Source organism: Micrasema longulum, unplaced genomic scaffold (assembly GCF_059751315.1).
Source record: "Micrasema longulum isolate JH-2025_06_02 unplaced genomic scaffold, ASM5975131v1 h1tg001581l, whole genome shotgun sequence".
NCBI classification, from domain to species: domain Eukaryota; kingdom Metazoa; phylum Arthropoda; class Insecta; order Trichoptera; family Brachycentridae; genus Micrasema; species Micrasema longulum.
The window spans coordinates 73,679-91,545 of NW_028278764.1; the positions used below are offsets into that span (position 1 = coordinate 73,679).

The 17,867-nt window shown below is 31.9% G+C and overlaps 1 protein-coding gene across 1 annotated transcript in view; it reads left to right on the top strand.

Moving 5' to 3' along the window:
• The window catches only part of RasGAP1 (Ras GTPase activating protein 1), an 89,550-nt gene that overhangs the window by 18,824 nt on the left and 52,859 nt on the right, over positions 1-17,867 (top strand). Inside the window, exon 2 of the mRNA XM_088236600.1 lies at positions 5,888-6,008. Coding sequence (XP_088092726.1) covers positions 5,888-6,008 — 121 coding nt within the window. The remainder of the gene's footprint in view (positions 1-5,887; positions 6,009-17,867) is intronic.

A 17,867-nucleotide genomic window follows, 5' to 3' on the forward strand; every position in this document is an offset into this window, starting at 1 on the left:
AACCTGCTATACCACGCACAAGTTTCACATTGAACTGAAAATAAATACTCTTTTCAATACTGATTTTGTTGTCTTCCCAAAAACAGTGATCATGGACAGTGGCGTCTTTGCTTTTAACCCCCTCATATGAGCGTAAGGGCTATGAAGAGTGAACAGAAGAAAGATGGCGTGATAGTCTCCACTTATTTAACAAATTGGGTTGTGACTAATGAAACGGTATAACGCACCATGATAGCCAAAAAATCGTTACCGACAGGAGTAACATTTCTTCTCTAGTTTCAAGGAATACTTTGAGAACCAAGTTTTGTTTTGAATATTTATTTTATTGATATCAATAAGATAAATAGTTAAAACAAAACTTGGCTCTCAAACTGTATTCCTTGATAATTTAAAGAAATAAGTGTTCTCCTGTAAAGTATTGCTTTTGTCGGTTTCTTTGTTTTGGGTATCATAGCTCGAAATTAATGCGCAACAAGGCCTTCAAATGGTCTGGCTATTAGGTAGAGGCGAGCGCGCTATGGAGCGTTTAATCAATGGTCCCCCGAGAATGCAGCTTCTTTTTGCATAGATATTTCTTGGAGTAACTCCTTGTACAATGAGTTGGGAGACTGTTTCTCCCTTCATTAGTAATTTTGTATTCTTTTCTCTACTTTCATATGTATCATATTTTTTTTATTTGATTTAACCCCTTAATTATTTTACAAAGGAAAATTGTGAGATTATATTACATTTGTTTCTTTACTGTGAGAAATCAAATTTCTTTAAGTATTATTTCTACATTTAAACACATGCTGGTGGTGAGTATTACCCTCACTGCTTTATCTTGTAGGGTTTAAATGTTTCTGATTTTCCCTTGCTATTACATTACTATCTGCACATTATCTCCCCGTTGGGCGGCAGAGAGGAAGGACCGCCACACATGTCTATCCTGACATGCATTCCCAGCCTCTTCTACATTCATACATACCTTTTAGTTATGCCTGCTTTTGACATGTCCAGACATGAGATTTTGATTTATCTGATCATATCACATATTTCTCAATCGTCCTCTTCCTGCGTTACCATTGATTCTTTCCAAATATATCTACTTTACCATTCTTTTATCATCTATTTGTTCTACATGATAAAACCATGTTCGTAACCCTTTCTTTTTATTATACCCATCTCAAATTTGCACTCTTGCTGATTACATAATTCGTAACCCTGTCATACATTGATTTTCCGCAAATTCGTCTAAGAGGATCGCATTTCGCCCGCGTTCACTCCTTTTTCATCCTTCCCTCAGTTCCATGGTTCACTTCCATACATCAGTGTTATCATCTAAAAGTCTGTTGTGCACTGCCAGTCTAGCTTCGCTCGACATATACCTATAAAGTATCGATGGACGGAAAATTTATGTGAAGGTATTTTATGTATTATTATTTTATGAATAATCTACAATATTTGAGTTTGTCCGAATTTTAGTAGACATGGACTAGATTCAACCCCCTAGGGAGCTTTTAATATTAACATATTACAGCAGAGATGAAGAACACTTTAGCGAAGGGAATGTAGAAGTCTAGGCATCCATCCACATATTTCTTAAAATCTTCACTAACGTCAACAAATGGAAGAATCGAAGGAATATAGATGTTCAAATATAGGCAGAATGGTGAATGTTACACATTGTGTAAAGTGGCCAGCTCTTTTACTTCACAAAAGTCAACAGATGGAAGAGTTGAGGAAATGTGGATGTTTAAACATTGGCAGAATGGTGAATGTTACACAGTGTGTAAAGTGTCCACTTAATGACAGGTCATAAGCCTTGTAAATGCCTAGACTTCCAGATTCCCTCCTCAAAAATGTTTTCCCTCTCTGTCGCAACAAAATTAATATATGACAGTTAAGAAAGCAAAATTAAAAGTAATTAAAAAATTACGGTTATAAAAGGCAATATCAGAAGTAATTAAAAAATAACAGCTAAAAAAGCAATAAATAAATTTAATTGTTAAAAAAGCGATATTAAAAGTCATTTTAAAATAACATTGAAAAAAAAAGCAATTTTAAAAAACAGAAGAAAATAATACTAATAATTTGACCCGTGAGTCCGAGACACTAGCCACGGGACCACAACCCAATTTAATTTAAGTTAATATTTGGACATTCATAAAATTATGTACAGTGTTTTGAATGTTTAATAATCCTAAAAAAACAAGTAAACATACTAATTTCATAATATACATTTTATATTTGAAGCACTAACTTTGTGGTTATTCATTATAATAAAATAAATAAAACAACTTTGTTTTTAACCACTAATTTTTTTTTTTTTTTCCATCGACCGGTTTCAAAGCAAACAAGCTTAATTTCGTTTGTGTCAGTAGGCGCATTATAAAAATATTTGAGTTTGTCCAAATGTTCGTAGACAAAAGACTGGTCCAAGAAGCTTAAAAATTGAAAAATTGTTTTCAGGCGTTGCATAGTATGTGAAATAATTCAGCCAGTTTCAGCTCTTTAACTCCACTAAAATCAACAAATTGAAGAAATATGGATGTTCAAATATAGCCAAAATGGTGAATGTTACACAGTGTGTAAAGTGGCCACTTAAACCAGCCGATGTCAGGTCGTAAGCCCTGTAAATGCCTAGACTTCCATATCCCCTTATTTAAGGTATTCTCCATCCCTGGTGTAATTTGTTAAGGCGCATTATAAGATTTTATTTCAAAACGTTCTGTCGCGCACACATAAACAAAGGTTTTCTAAGATTTTAATGGACCGTGTAAAACTTCTAGTTTAAGATTAAATAAATAAATATAGTTAATCGTTTACTAGATTTTAAACAGCTGATTGTAAGAATGCCTATCATGTTTGCCGCCCACAAACAGCAAGCAGTCTGTCGTGTGTTTGTTTGTAAAACAAATATTTCTTCGGAAAAGCGACTGCAAATATTTGTTATTTGTACCATCATTAATTTCATTCACCTTTTTCTGTCTTATCTGCCGATTACGTTATTCTGTTATCAACACATTAGATAAGCGTGTTGTCAAGGTAACTTACTATTTTAGAGTATTTTCTTGATAGTCGTTTCACGTGAAATGAGGAAATGAGTGCTTTGCTTAGAAATCGGGAAAACGTATATACAGGGTGTTCTTTAAACCCTGTCACATCCGAAACCACGATGATCAGCATGGGCAAGAAGACATATTAGCATATTTAAAACAATATTTAGAACGCAGAATTAAAAAAAATATAAATAAATAAGAAAAACAAATGGTTGCTCACCTCTCCAGGGGAGAAGCGAGGGGGGCGTGGACATGTGGTTGACGGTGTATCAGACTCCCCCCTCCCCTCTCCTCGCTTCTCCCTTGCAGAAGTAAGCAACCATTTGTTTTTTTTAATATTTCATTTTTGTAAATTTTATTCGTTCTAAAAAATTATTTTATTGTGTCAATATGTCTTCTTGGTCATACTGATCATCGTGGCTTCGGATGTGACAGGGCTTTAAGAACACCCTGTATATGTGGATGCCCTATTTAAAAAAATGCCCAAGTCCATTTTTATAGTTCTGAGATATTTCATGTTTAAGTGTTTATTTTGTTCCGGAAATGTTGAATGACAGAATTTCGGAAAATTGAAAATACGTACTGTAAAGTTTTTCTTTTTCTTTATTTTGAGATAAAAAATAAAAAATTGTTACATGTTTAGTTACAAAATTATTGCTTGTAAAAAAGTGGACTTAAGCCTAAAGTCAGGATTTTTTAAAAGTATTTAAATGATTTTTTCTTAGGGAATAAACTCTTGGACTAAGAGATTTTTAGGACTTAGGGATTTTTAAAAATTGAAATAATATTTTTAAAATCATTTTTCAAGTATAAAATTCGATATGGGTATTCTTTATTGAAAAATTAATTAGGTAAATGTATAGTTCACAAAATGCTCTACACGGCAGTGTTGCTTACTCAAAACCGATAAAATTAATCTGGATATAATTTTGAAAATATTTATTATTATTAAATAAATCCAACTTAATCCAACCACTATAAGTGCCGATTGTTTGATCAGTAGTTATAGTTAAAAAATATAAATATCAGTAACAATTTTTTTAAATGTAATAATAATAATGGTTTATTAACAAAAATTACAAATTCTTTATCTACTACTTACATTACATACTTATGTAATAGATTTCTCTGGATTATGGAAATCCAGTCTTTTGTCTATGAACATTTGGACAAACTCAAATATTGTAATGAAACCAACTGGTCCAAGAAGAAGTTTAAAAATTGAAAAATTGTTTTCAGGCGTTGCCTAGTATGGGAAATAATTCAGTCAGATGAATCTCTTCACAACAATAAAGGTTTCAGCTCTTTAACTTCACTAAAATCAACAGATGGAAGAATTGAAGAAATATGGATGTTCAAACATAGGCAAAATGGTGAATGTTACACAGTGTGTAAAGTGGCCACTTAAACCAGCCAATGATAGGTCGTAAGCCATGTAAATGCCTTGACTTCCATATTCCCTTATTTAAGGTATTCTCTATCCTTGTTGTAATTTGTTAATTATACTTGACTCAGATTTACACTCTCGCCTGTTTTCATCATTCGTAACCCTGTCATACATTGATTTCCCACACAGTCGTCTAAGAGATCGCATTTCAACCGCGTTCACTCGGCTTTTATCCTTCCTCTGCCAGTTCCATGTTTCACTTCCATACATAAGTGTTGGGACTAAAACTCCATTGTGCATTGCCAGTTTAGCTTCGATTGACATATTTTTAATAGAAATTACTGCGCTTAGTGATCCGTTCATTTTGTTGCCCGCATTCACTCTTCTTTCAACATCTTTTTCCACTCTTCCATCTCTTGAAAACATGCTACCCAGATACACAAATTCTTCTACTTGCTCGAGACATTCGTTGTTTGCATTTATTATGCAGTCAGTAACCTCATGATCACTTTCAAATACCATCACTTTTGACTTACTTTCATTCATCGCCAATTCGCTCTCCGGGCATACATCATACATTCTAGAGACTATTTGCTGCAAATCAGCGCTGCTGCTTGCTAACAGAACTGCATAATCAGCAGCATGCAACAAGCAGCTTACTGAAAAATATAAATAAGCTATAACATAAACTGAAAAAAATGCCCGCAAAAACTTCAGCGTCTGAGCGTGGGCCATTCCCTTTTTTAATTATAAAAAAGTTTATAGCATATAAATATGGAAGACATGACCATGAAAAGAAAAGAAAAAGAAAAGAAAAACCAAATGAACATATATTACAAAAACATGATTTATTTGCAGTATGCATTTTTTTCTTGTTTGAAGAATGTAATTTATTATATAAATAAAACACGAGTGATACTTTAATCCACAAATTTGGGTTAAAAAATTAAAGTATCACTCGTGTTTTATTTATATAATAAATTACAATGAACTTCCATCAAGAATTTTCACTTACAAACTTAAATGTTTTTGAAGAATGTGTCTATCTGTTCCTTCCATGCTAATCCAAAACCTCAAACCTACTTTAAACTGTACCAGTGATTTAATGTTTTGTAGTTATTAAATTATTATTTATAATCTTAAATTTTTTTATTGAATATGCACATTTTTACGGAAAAAATACGGACCTTTTAAAAAAGAGCTTCTACCGTTGGATCTGCCAACTCGGTGGAACTTTAAAAAAGAGCTTTAAACGAATCGCCAACTTGGCGAAGCTTTGAAAAACAACTTGAGCGTTGAATTTGTTAAATTGGCGGAACTAAAGCGGTTTTAACGTTGTATCTGATAACTCGGCGAACTGGAAGACCCCGGGCGTTGACGGCGCGCAGCACTGAATCGCTCAAGTCCACGGATGACTCTGACTCCTGATTTCATTGGATTGTTTGTTTCTGCCCACCAGGCGAGGCCAAGAACCTTCCACCACGCACGCATGGCGCACCGACACACAGGGACACGTACTGCGTCCTCTCCCTGGACCAGGAGGAGATATTCAGGACGGTCACCACAGAAAGGACACTCAAGTGAGCGCCGTTTTTATTTATTAGTTGAAGCAACTTTGAAATGAAGAATGTTTGAAATTATACCAGAATCACTAGGGCAAAAAACCCTTGACAACAATTTTATTTATTTATTTCACAAAAAACTTTTTTTCTCTTCTAAATGAACGCCTCACTAGGCATAACCTGTGTCGAGGAATTCATTTACATAATTTTTATATTATTTTCTAGTTTCAGTAGTTGATATTTATAATATTAATATACACACAGTATTAATATTTATATATATACCATGATGTAAACCTTTTAACTTTCCTTTTAAAGCATTTTTTTTTCTCGTTTTTTTTTTCCTATTTTTAATTAATTTTTTTAATACTGTTTACCATTGTATACTTTTTTTGTTCTCTTTTAATATTATGCTATTTTTTAAAAATGTTTTTTTTTCTTTTTTCATTCATTCAAAATTACACTAATTTAAATATGAATGAAATTATTAAGGCTTTTTAGGCTGTGCCCGTGTTAAGCCATAATGCTTAACAATGAAAAATACAAATTATTTGAAGATTCTCGATTTGGAAAACAGTATTTCGAACATTTCTTGGGGGCTATTTTTCTTTGAGATGATACAGTTGACATATGACCACCATTACTTTCATGCAGTCATATCGCGGGACATGTGGCGCTCGACACGGCTGTTTTTGGCATTATTCATTTCTAGAACAAATCGGCCACTTTACATTTTAAATTTCAATCGTAATGGGAATACCTGATCCTACTCATTTTGCTATTTTTGATAAACTTTTATATAAGTGATGTATTAAGGTAATGGATAATATAGCGTCATCGCGAAGTTAATGATAATCGTCGTTTGAGTTGATTTCATAGATAAGAGATGTTGTGTCACACAGAACCACAGAAAAAAATAGCAATTTATATTATATATTACTGATATTATATTATGTTCTATGTAGGTACAAATTTATAATATTTTTAAATTATTTATTTTATTCAGATATTTATAACATTATAGAAAGAAAACCCAATTCATTCTAAATACAATAGTTATGTGATTAAAATAATATAACAAAATGTAAAAAGAAAAATTAAAAGCTAGAAAGTGCTTTCCTAAGGGAAGGCCCACTGTCGTGAAATATGTCGACATCCGAGGCGATGCGATTAAGTAGCAAGGTTGCTCTACCAACCGGCATAACCATTGGCAGGTTGGTTCTGCATCGTGGTAGGTAAAACAATCGATGCTGTCTTTGTCGAAGATAGTTATCAGGTACGAACAGACCTACATCCATCAGAATTTCTGAGTTATGTATGCGACCACCGATCACCTGGAAAAAGTGAACACCCAAATGAACTTCCCTCCTCCTCCATAATGACTGATAGCCTAACATCCCCAGTAAAAAGTCGGTTGGGAAGAGCCAAGGATAATATCCACAATTTTTGGGTACAGATAGCGCATCAATTTCTTCTGCACTCTCTCCACCATCAAAGAGTATCGAGGCTCATGTGGCGACCAAATAATCTAGCTAATCTTCAAACGACTTCTTACTAAGGAATTATACAATGTCCTCATAATCTGAGTGTTAGAAAAGATCTTGGCATTTCTGAGAACAAAATCAAGCATTTTAAGGGAGTCATTACATAGATGAATAATATGAATATTAAAAGATTACTAAGCGTCAAACAACACCCCGAGATCTCTGGACGTTAAAGCCCTTTCAAGCCCCACTCCGTCCATAGAAAACGATAATATACTGTTTTGGTTGCTCTTGTGTACGACATTACAAAACATTTGGAGACATTGAAGAATAATTTGTTTTGTTTGCTCAATTGAATTATATTTTGAACTAGCGGACCCGACAGACGTTGTCCTGCCTGAACGTTGGCTTGCCTGCTATTAGCATGGGAAGAGATTTTTCATTGATAAGTAGATACCTAGGTACTTGTTAATGATTACATTCCAATACTAAAAATTGTCATTATTAAAAAAATATTGAATTTAAGTAGGTACTTGTTTATGGTTGAATTCCAAAACACAAAATAAAGATTTTTTTAAATATGGCATTCTTTTTGCAAACGTCAAACTCCGGTCATCTCACCAACAAAGGGGTGTACTTATGTAGGAATACATAAAAAAAATTTATTTAATTCAATATTATTTTAGTGTTACAAATCCACTCAATATAAATAAATGGGTAGAAATTATAAGGAATTTAAGGAAATAATCTAATTGAGATCCACAAAAAACAAATGCTGTTTGTAAACATTCAAAACCAAACTTTTTTATACACAAAAAAACATCTTTCCATTTTTTTGCAAATGCATTCTTCTCAAATACATCCCTGGTAGATCGATGAATAAAACATTCATGCTCCTAACTTATTTTTTACATATTCGATTGAAAATTTTAATATCTACGAACACGCACAGCCCAAAGATCTATATTTCTCTGAAAACCGCACGTAAATCGGTTAAGCCGTTTAGGAGGTAGGAGGAGTACGGTGACATCACACGTACAGAGGAATTATATATATAAAGATGTCACACTGAAGTTTAATACAATCTGAAGAAGTCAGTTTTTATAGCTTACCCGTAAATAATATCACCGTTCGCCACTCGCCACTGCTGGGACTGTAGATTATTCAATGCGCACCGCGGTGTAAAATACAACTCCTACTTCTTCCATGAACAGACCTTGTTAGGGCACAAGGTAGCGAGATTCTAGTTCACAGTACCTGTGTATTGTATGCACTCGTTATGCAACCAACTGCACCTTTAAATACCTCGCAACGCCGCCGCCGGCGACCCCCGGGAAAATCTCGTATCCCACTTGGCCGACCTCCCCCGCGAGTTAGCGAAAGCGTAATAATTGAACACCTTATTTTAAACAATATTTTGATTTTTTTTTTGTTTGGGAGTCATTAATATTAACAAATTACAACGGAGATGGTGAACATTTTAGAGAATTAAAAAGTTCTGGAGAACCCCGAGATGGATCTCTGTTGTAATTTGTTAACCTTATTTGAAGAACCACTAATGTCACTAATAATAATTTTTCAGAAAATTGTTCAAACTGAATATGACGATTTTACTATGGTTTTTGAAATAAAATCATAGATCGATGGCTCGGTTCCACAGAGCGGTAACTTAAAAAATTCAAGTTTTTAGTTATATTATTCTTTATATGAAAAAAAACACTTCTTTTTAATTCTAAAAAGGTACAACACTCAAAAATAATGAGGAAGTTTAGTGTTTTTTTATTATTTGATAATGGACTATTCAACTAAGCCAAAACAATCATACACAGGGTGTTTTTTAAACCCCGTCACATCAGAAACCACGATGATCAGTATGGGCAAGAAGAAATATTAGTATATTTAAAAAAAATATTTAGATTAAAGAATTTTTTAAAAATAAAATAAAAAAAAACAAACGGTTGCTTACTTCTACAGTGGAGAAGTGAGAGGAGCGCGGTGCAGTATCAGACTCCCCCCTCCTAGTTTCTCCCCTGCAGAAGTAAGCAACCATTAGCTTTTTTTGACATTTTATTTTTTATAAATTTTATTCGTTCTAAAAAAATATTTTAATGTGCCAATATGTCTTCTTGCTCAAACTGATCATCGTGGTTTCGGATGTGACAGGGTTTAATGAACACCCTGTATATATAGTATTATCAGTGCTATGATTTTGTAAAGTTTTGTAATTTTGAAATTACTCCGCCTGTGACGTCACAATCTTTCGTCGGTGAGTACTGCCGACTGCTTCCCGTAAACCGGAAATCTATCACAACACTATTATTGGTAGATTCGAAAAAAGTTGTGACGTAGTTCAGAGTAGTTGATTTTTGTATTTTTTCAAACATTTGAGAGAAACTTCACAGTACAATTAAATAGTCGAATTTTGAACGCATGTAAGAAATATATTTTTTAAATCCAATTTCCCGTAGCACTGAACTTGCGCGTTAGGGTATAGGTTGCCGTTGCCTGCACTAGAGCATTTAAACCTCAGAGTAATAATGCGCCAAGCTATAGAGGAGCCCAAACGTAGAAAAACCATTCTATGACTATTGGGTATTAAGTCAGCTACAGTTCGCAGCAAAACAATGGGCCGTACTCATATCGAGAATTGCCAAAAGGATATTAATTTGCATTGTAAATAATTTTAAATGTGTACCTGTGTATTTATCATTGCAGGGTTATTCCAATTTATTTTTCTATAATTCACCTATATTCATTTTATTAAACGGAAAATACACGTGTGTGTTTATTTTTTTATTCATTTATTCACAATATACTTATGTTACATTTATTGAGACATAAATCCCAGCTCCGTGGAACCAAAGTCCGGTGTTGAGTTTGTTTGTTTGTCCGTCACATCTCCGAAACGGCGAGTCGTAGCGGCCTGAAATTCGGACACGTCATTTAAGATGCGATTTCAAGATTAACGTTGCTATTTTTGAGTAAAATTTGAATCGACCTCTACTCGATAAAGACTCAAACTTTATATGGACGCCTAGTGCGCCCCTGACATATTTCCCTTAATCAACTGTCATTATCAACAGTAAACATACTTTAATTCACAAATTTATCCCCTAAATTAAGAAAAAATAATATCTGAATTAAATAAGTTGATATAAGGAATGTTTTTAAGCAACATAATCCACTTGTCGGGACAATAAATGCCAAAAATCAATGTAAATCATAGGAAAATATTCGAAATCAATTACCTGTGAAACCGACTCCTTTAACACATTTGACGCTCCTACTGCTGCAACCAAACATACTGCAATTCACCATAGTAGATTTTTATTTATTATAACGTAAATATCCAAGTTATTTACAAACAAAGCCAAGCACATCGACAAAAGCTTCCGACAGCACCGTTGTGTGTTTGTTGTCAAACAATACAAAATGGCCACCAATTTGTTGCTAGTCAACATCGCTTGCGTTCTATGAAACATAGAGCTTCTCTCTAGGTTACGCATTATTACTTTGAGATTTAAACGCATGATGTATAAATTTTATTTACAGTATTCCTACGATTAAAATAACTTTATACATATGAATGTTACGATTTTATGTGTATTTAATAATATAAATAAATTATTCATGTTCGCTGGGCCGGTGTTCTGTATGAATGGCATATCTTGAGGAATCTCTCCCACGACCCGGGGCTGAGAATATCATAATAATGCTATGTGTCGATAGCGGTTCAGTGGGTTAAGCGCTGCCTTTGTGATTGTCAGGTTCCGGGGACAGTTCCCAGGCACGCTTCTTGCGCGCTAGATTAACATCGCACTCGGTACGGTAATTAATAGATGTAGCAGGAAAACGATTCGCCAGTCATTTTTTGACCCCTTTAACCCGGACGATTTCGCATAATATGATGTACGAAAAATCCACAGTGAAAGCACTCCCCAAACACGCCCGAAAATGTTTTAAGGACAGGCTGGTTTTTCTAGTGGTTTCACTCACACTTGATGATACGTTCGCGGCCATGCCGGCTATAGTCGTCAAAATTGTGTCTCTCATTTAGGAAACTACGGCTATAGCCGTCTATCTAAAATACATTTTTCATTTTTTTTAAATTAATTTATTCATTGAAATTTAAAAGTACACATTAATATAAATTTATTAATCATATGACACAAAGTATTTTACAAGTAAAATACATATTTATTTATGACAAAATACAAGGTTTTTAAACTTTACATATTACATTATATTACATATTTTATTTGTACGAAATATTCCCAATCAGCAAAAGTGCTGGTATGAGGGGATATTGTATACAATAACACAATAGTTAAAATAAAAATTCGATAAAATAACATCACATATCACTCGTCACACGGGCTGTAAGAACTGTTTTATTTAGGTGTTTTTTAAGTACGAATGGTGAATAATTTAATTTTTAATGTGAATTACATTCCCTTGAGTTACAACTCAATTCGGGACTTAAACAATATAAACACAGATTGAAAACAGCAAAAAAACAAAGCAAGTTTAACACCTTTATAACTAATAATAACACAACAATATATAAGGCAAAAATCTTTTCTTACACAAGCAGAAAAAATATATAAAAAAAAGAAATGCACCTAATAAATACAAAAACCTCATTAAGCCATTTTTTGTGGTTTGTTGACGAAGTTAATCCATATAAAAATTAATCCTACTTAAAATGACAGCTTTGTTATTTGATTATTAAACTGAGTGCTGCCAGGATAGTTATTTCAATTAACCCTTGTTAGTGTTTTTTTTCGGATAAAAATCTATATCTGCGTTTACCATTTTTTATTTCGTGTTTAAAAAAGGATTGTTCAATTTCTGTTAAATTAAGTATGAAAGAATTTTAAAAAAAAATTAAGCAAGTTTTGTACTATTTTAAATAAAGAATTTTTGTTTTAAAAAAAAAAATTCCATTTGGTCAGTTTTTATAATTTCATATTGTTCTGTTTTTTCAGGTTTTAACACTTTTATTAAATTATTTTTTAAATGTATAAACTTCATCTAGTAAATATAATGTACTTTTTTATAGCAGTATATTGTTTAATCGAACAACGCTTGTCTTTGTAATTCAATAAATATTTATTAATAAACTACTACAGTATATAACAATAATATAATAGTGAACGGGAAGTAAAAAAGAAAAGTAGTAGTTTTGGACATGTCGAACGAATGGACGGCGAGAGAACGGCTAGAAGGATAAACAATGTTAATATTGATGGATGCAGAAAGCGAGAAAGACAGAAAGACGTGGCATAATCAAATTCCATAAAAAAACATAATTACAACATTTCTTACATTTGATTATGAAGAGACCATGCTTATTAATATTCACTTTAAAATTGTCACAGTTTAATATTTTCGCTAAGAAAATTGAATAAACAAAGACGTTTCATTAGCAATTATTTCTACACCTGACAACATTTTCCATCTCAATTGGAGATCCAGATTTACGGACCTTAACTATAAAACTTCTTGTCACAAACATAATATACTTAGTCTTGAGGATCGTCGTTTGGTATTAGATATGGGTATTTTACATGACATTCTTAATGGACGTCTTGATAGTCCTGTTCTGGTTTCTGAGTTGGCCCTTAATGTACCTGGCTACCACACCCGTCACACGAATCTATCTCTTTTCCATGTACATATAGTTCGCACCAACTATGCACAGAACTCTCCTCTGATCCGCTTGACGCGTAATTATAATTTATTTTTCAATAACATAGACATATTTAACTGCAGTAAACTCACTTTTAAAACCAAAATTAAAAAACTCTTACATGAAAAAAATTATCTTTCTTTATAAAAAAATATTTATTTTTACAATATAAATTTAAGTTGTTTCTATTCACTCATATCAAACACACACTCACCCTGTCCCTAAACCTACCCTCACACCCATATACAATCACACACATATTCACATACATATTCACATACCTACCAAAACCACACTTCACTTTTTTACACACGCATCCTCACACAAAAAAAACTCGCACACATGCACTTCTATGAATTATATCTGACTGAACTGGATTTTTATAATTGTATTTATGTGGAAAACTGATTTGGCTTTATTTTATATTTTTTTTATAATGTTGTGTATATTTTTTTTGTATTGCTGTTGTTTTTCTGAATAAACAAAATTAAAAAAAATAAAATCAAAATTAAAAATCCTATACTAGCGCCCTCGCCAAACTGCCAAGTAAGGCTGGTCGACCTATAGTATAAGATGGTTATAGCCTGCGTGATGCTGAATTGATTATATGGAGGAAAAAATATTGTGTCCCCATAAAAAAAACGGTCAGAATCAAAAGTGTCGACAATTTTAAATTTTTTTATACTATTTTTACTAGAAAAACAATATAAATAAATTATTTTAAAAACAGTACATACACCCAGTTAAAGTTTTTCACATATCGATGGCTCAGTTCCATAGAGGGATAACTAAAAAAAATAGTTTTGAGTTATACTATTCATTATATTAATTTTTTAAATGATTTATTTATTCATAAATTTTATAAAATGTACATGTTTTTGTAAAATTCTAAACATATCTACTTTTACCCATCTAGTAAATGTTATCACTGTAACTCTCCAAAAAAAGAGACTAACTCTTGTGCTTGGAGAGTGACTTACACTGTTTTAGTTGTTTATTTATAAGAGTTTATAAAATTTTTAATACGAGTACAAAATAAAAATCAAAAAGAAAAATAAAAGTAAAAGAAAAATAAAATCATAGGATATATAAAGAAAAAACAAAAAACAATAATACATTCATACTAATTAAAATTAAATTTTGTTTTTATACGAGTTCAAAAAATTTCTTTAGATTAACTCTAAATTTATTTACTGATATATTCTTTTTAATAGTAATCTTTTTTTAGTTCATTAGGAATATTATTATATTTTTTTACACCTTTGAATACAAAGCTATTTTGACCATGACTTGTATGGAATTTAGGGATTTTTATATTATGTTGGTATCTGAGTGACTTATTCATTTCAAATTCTTTTATTTTTTATATATTTGTATTATATAAAAAATTACAACATTATTATCATCATTTCCTTTTCCGCGCCTAATCGCCGCGTATCTATTACTATATAACCTGATTCCGTGCGTTTGAAAATCTGATAAACCAACATTATTGAAAAACAGAATTACGATTTGGTTGACAGATATTGGAAGTAAGGAATCAGAAAAATTACTAAGGATAGTAATCTAAATATTGTGCAATTCCATTGCATCATTTATAAATCAATTATATTTTAAAAACAAGTAATTTTTTAAATTTATTTTTATATTAACGTAAACTGTATATATACATACTATGTATGTATGTGGGTATACTGGCAAAAAACGTTAACTCGAAAATATGCGGATTTGACTTGATGATGCTTGTTTTGTAATGTTTTTAACGCTCTACAAACTGGCAAAATACACTAAGTCATATTAAATTATATTTAAAAATAAATTTAAGGTTAAGTCGCATACCGGGTATTTTATTCAGGCTAAAAGCTTTAAATAACTTAATATTTACTTAATATAAAATTAAGAAACGGTAAAATTAAAAACATGTTCTTAAATGAGCACTTAACATCTTACTATATTTAAATAAGATATAAAATAGTAAAATTGCAACAAAACTTAAATGCTTGATTTCTCAAAACAGGGATTTGAGAGTTAAAGCTTTTTGCCAGTATACCCACGATATTTTCTCTTTAGGGCCATAACTGTTTTTCTATTCTATAAATGTTGTATGTGATATTGTTCTGATAGTCTCGTATTGTGTCCGTGTTAACTACATTTTTTTTAAAGTTATAACTTTTCGTCTACAATTACATTAGTGGCTAATTTATGATTTTTTTAAATGATTATAGTTATAAAAGTTTAGTTACATTTAGTTGCTGTAACATATGGGAGGTCATAAACTAACTTTATTTTTTTATTTCGCTGTCTTTGTAGTTTGTTTACGTCATTTTGATTTCCTGTTCCCCAGAGTTGTTGCGTATAAAATATTTTAGATTAAATATTTTGTATCAATAAAAACAATAAGACTTATTTATCAATCATTAGCGGAATCGATTATTAGGTATGGTATTACCAGTTGGGGCCTTTCTTGTAAAACCAACATTTAAAAATTCAATCTTTACAAAACTCGTCTCTCAAATTAATTAACAGATCAGCTAGAATTGATAAGGAGAGGTACCCGAACTTTTTAAAAAGCAAGGGTGGGTGCCTGTCCGTAAATGCTATTCTATGGCTCAAATTTGTTACTAGATATCGATTTGATAGTAACTACCAGAGACGTGATATACATACATACACATAATACAAGGCTCGTCAGTATCGAGGTTTGTAAACAAGTATGGCGTATGGCCAAAGAACACTTCATTATAAAATAATTACTTAAATTTTCAATAAGATTCCTAAACAGATCTTAAAAGAAAATGTTGACAAAACTTTTAAGAAAAAAAGAATTAAATGGCTAATATGTAACAAGGCTTTATATTGATTATTATTTTATGTTAACAGTCATCTATTAAATTTTTTGTAAAAAATACGTATGCTTTTAGTTCTTAATAATGTTTATATTAATTTTTAAATTAATGTAATTTCTCAAACGTTTTTGTTTGTAAAGGAAAAAATAAGAAACCTGCTGACAAGCCGGTTGCGCGGTTTCGTGGGTTTCATTATTTTTCCTTTTCTTTTTTCTGTTTCATGTTTACCTTCTTAAATTAAAATAAACACAAAAAAAAGGTTTCATAAAACCGTTTCAAGATCAAATATAAAAAAAAGTTAATTTCGTATTTTTCGCACATACGTCGTTGTTCTACGATAACGACGAAATGTTTAAAAATAGCTTAATTTAACGCATCGGTTCCAATCAGTGCGTTTTTTTTTGTTTTCCCTTCCGTCGTGCACTGCTCGTCGGACGGTTGAAGTTGCAGGGCGAATCCGCCTAAAGCCGGACACCGGACACCAGCGCGGCGTGAAACGGTTTCCTGTCGCATTGTTTTTGCACCCCCTTTCCGTATATTCTTTATCCGGCTTTGTATTCGTTCAGTTCTCACGGAACGGTAAGCCACAAGACTGTCGACGTTCTAAATAACAAACTCAACCCTCTTGTTTATCGTTGAAGTTCAGTGCAGCCGGAAATACCATTTTCTGTAGACTTGAATACATTTAAATCAAACGCAGATTTTTATTGTTTTAAAAGTTTTTTTTGTCTTTATAATATTTTGGACCGCATCCAAAGAGATTGTAGTTTGGTACCTATGATGTTGATCTTTTAATACTAATATAGTTAAATCGGTCTAGTCTTTTTGTTCTAAATTGTAACTATTTTTATATTACAATATTTTTAGTTTTTACAAATATTTGTAGACAAAATACTGTATTTCAACCCCCACGAGGCTTTTTAGATTTACAAATAACAGGGATGGAGAAGACTTTAGAGAAAAAATATATTGAAGTCTGTGCAATTTATAGGGCTTTTGACCTGTAATTGGTTGGTTCAAGTGGCTACTTTACGCACTGTAACTTTCACCATTTTGCCTATGTTTAAACATCCACATTCCTCCAATTCTTCTATCTGCTGATTTTTGTGAAGTAAATGAGCCTAAACCTTTATTATTTCACAGGTCATAAGCCCTGTAAATGCCTAGACTTCCATATTTCCTTCTCTAAAATGTTTTCCATCTATGTTGGGATTTGTTAATGTTTAACTACGGATAACCGTGGAAGATACTTCAAATTTTCGAGCAAATATACACAATGCGTACATAAAATTACTCGTATATTTGACTTTATAGACAACTGAAGATAACTTTGTTTGCGTAGCATGTAATGTTAACAACCTTATCTCCCTTAGTCCTAGATTTACCACTTCCTGAAAGCGTTTTTATATGATTATTTTGTTTGTGTAAGAAACCTTTTTTTAGTTTATACTATGTTGTAATATATTTAGTTATAAAGATGTTAAACTTGGTTTTTTTTATTTTTTTTTATTTAGGAAACATACAGTACAGTTACATAGTTTTATATTTTATACAGTTAGACTTAACTATAATGTACCAGTGAAGTTTCCATATTATATAATAATTATATGTAAGGTTATTAGTACATAAAAGAGAAGGTAAAGTACAAAAAAGAGAAGAAAAATAAACACAATAGAAGTTCAACAATGTTTGATTATGTCCAAATGCTTGCAGACTGGCTGGATTTCCTCCCTAGGGAGTTGTTCATATTTAAATTTATTTCAACAGAGAGGGAAAAATTTTTGAGAAGGGACGTTTTACGGACGACGAAGGGAATTTTTTTAAACATAGGCCGAATAATGAATGTTACACAGTG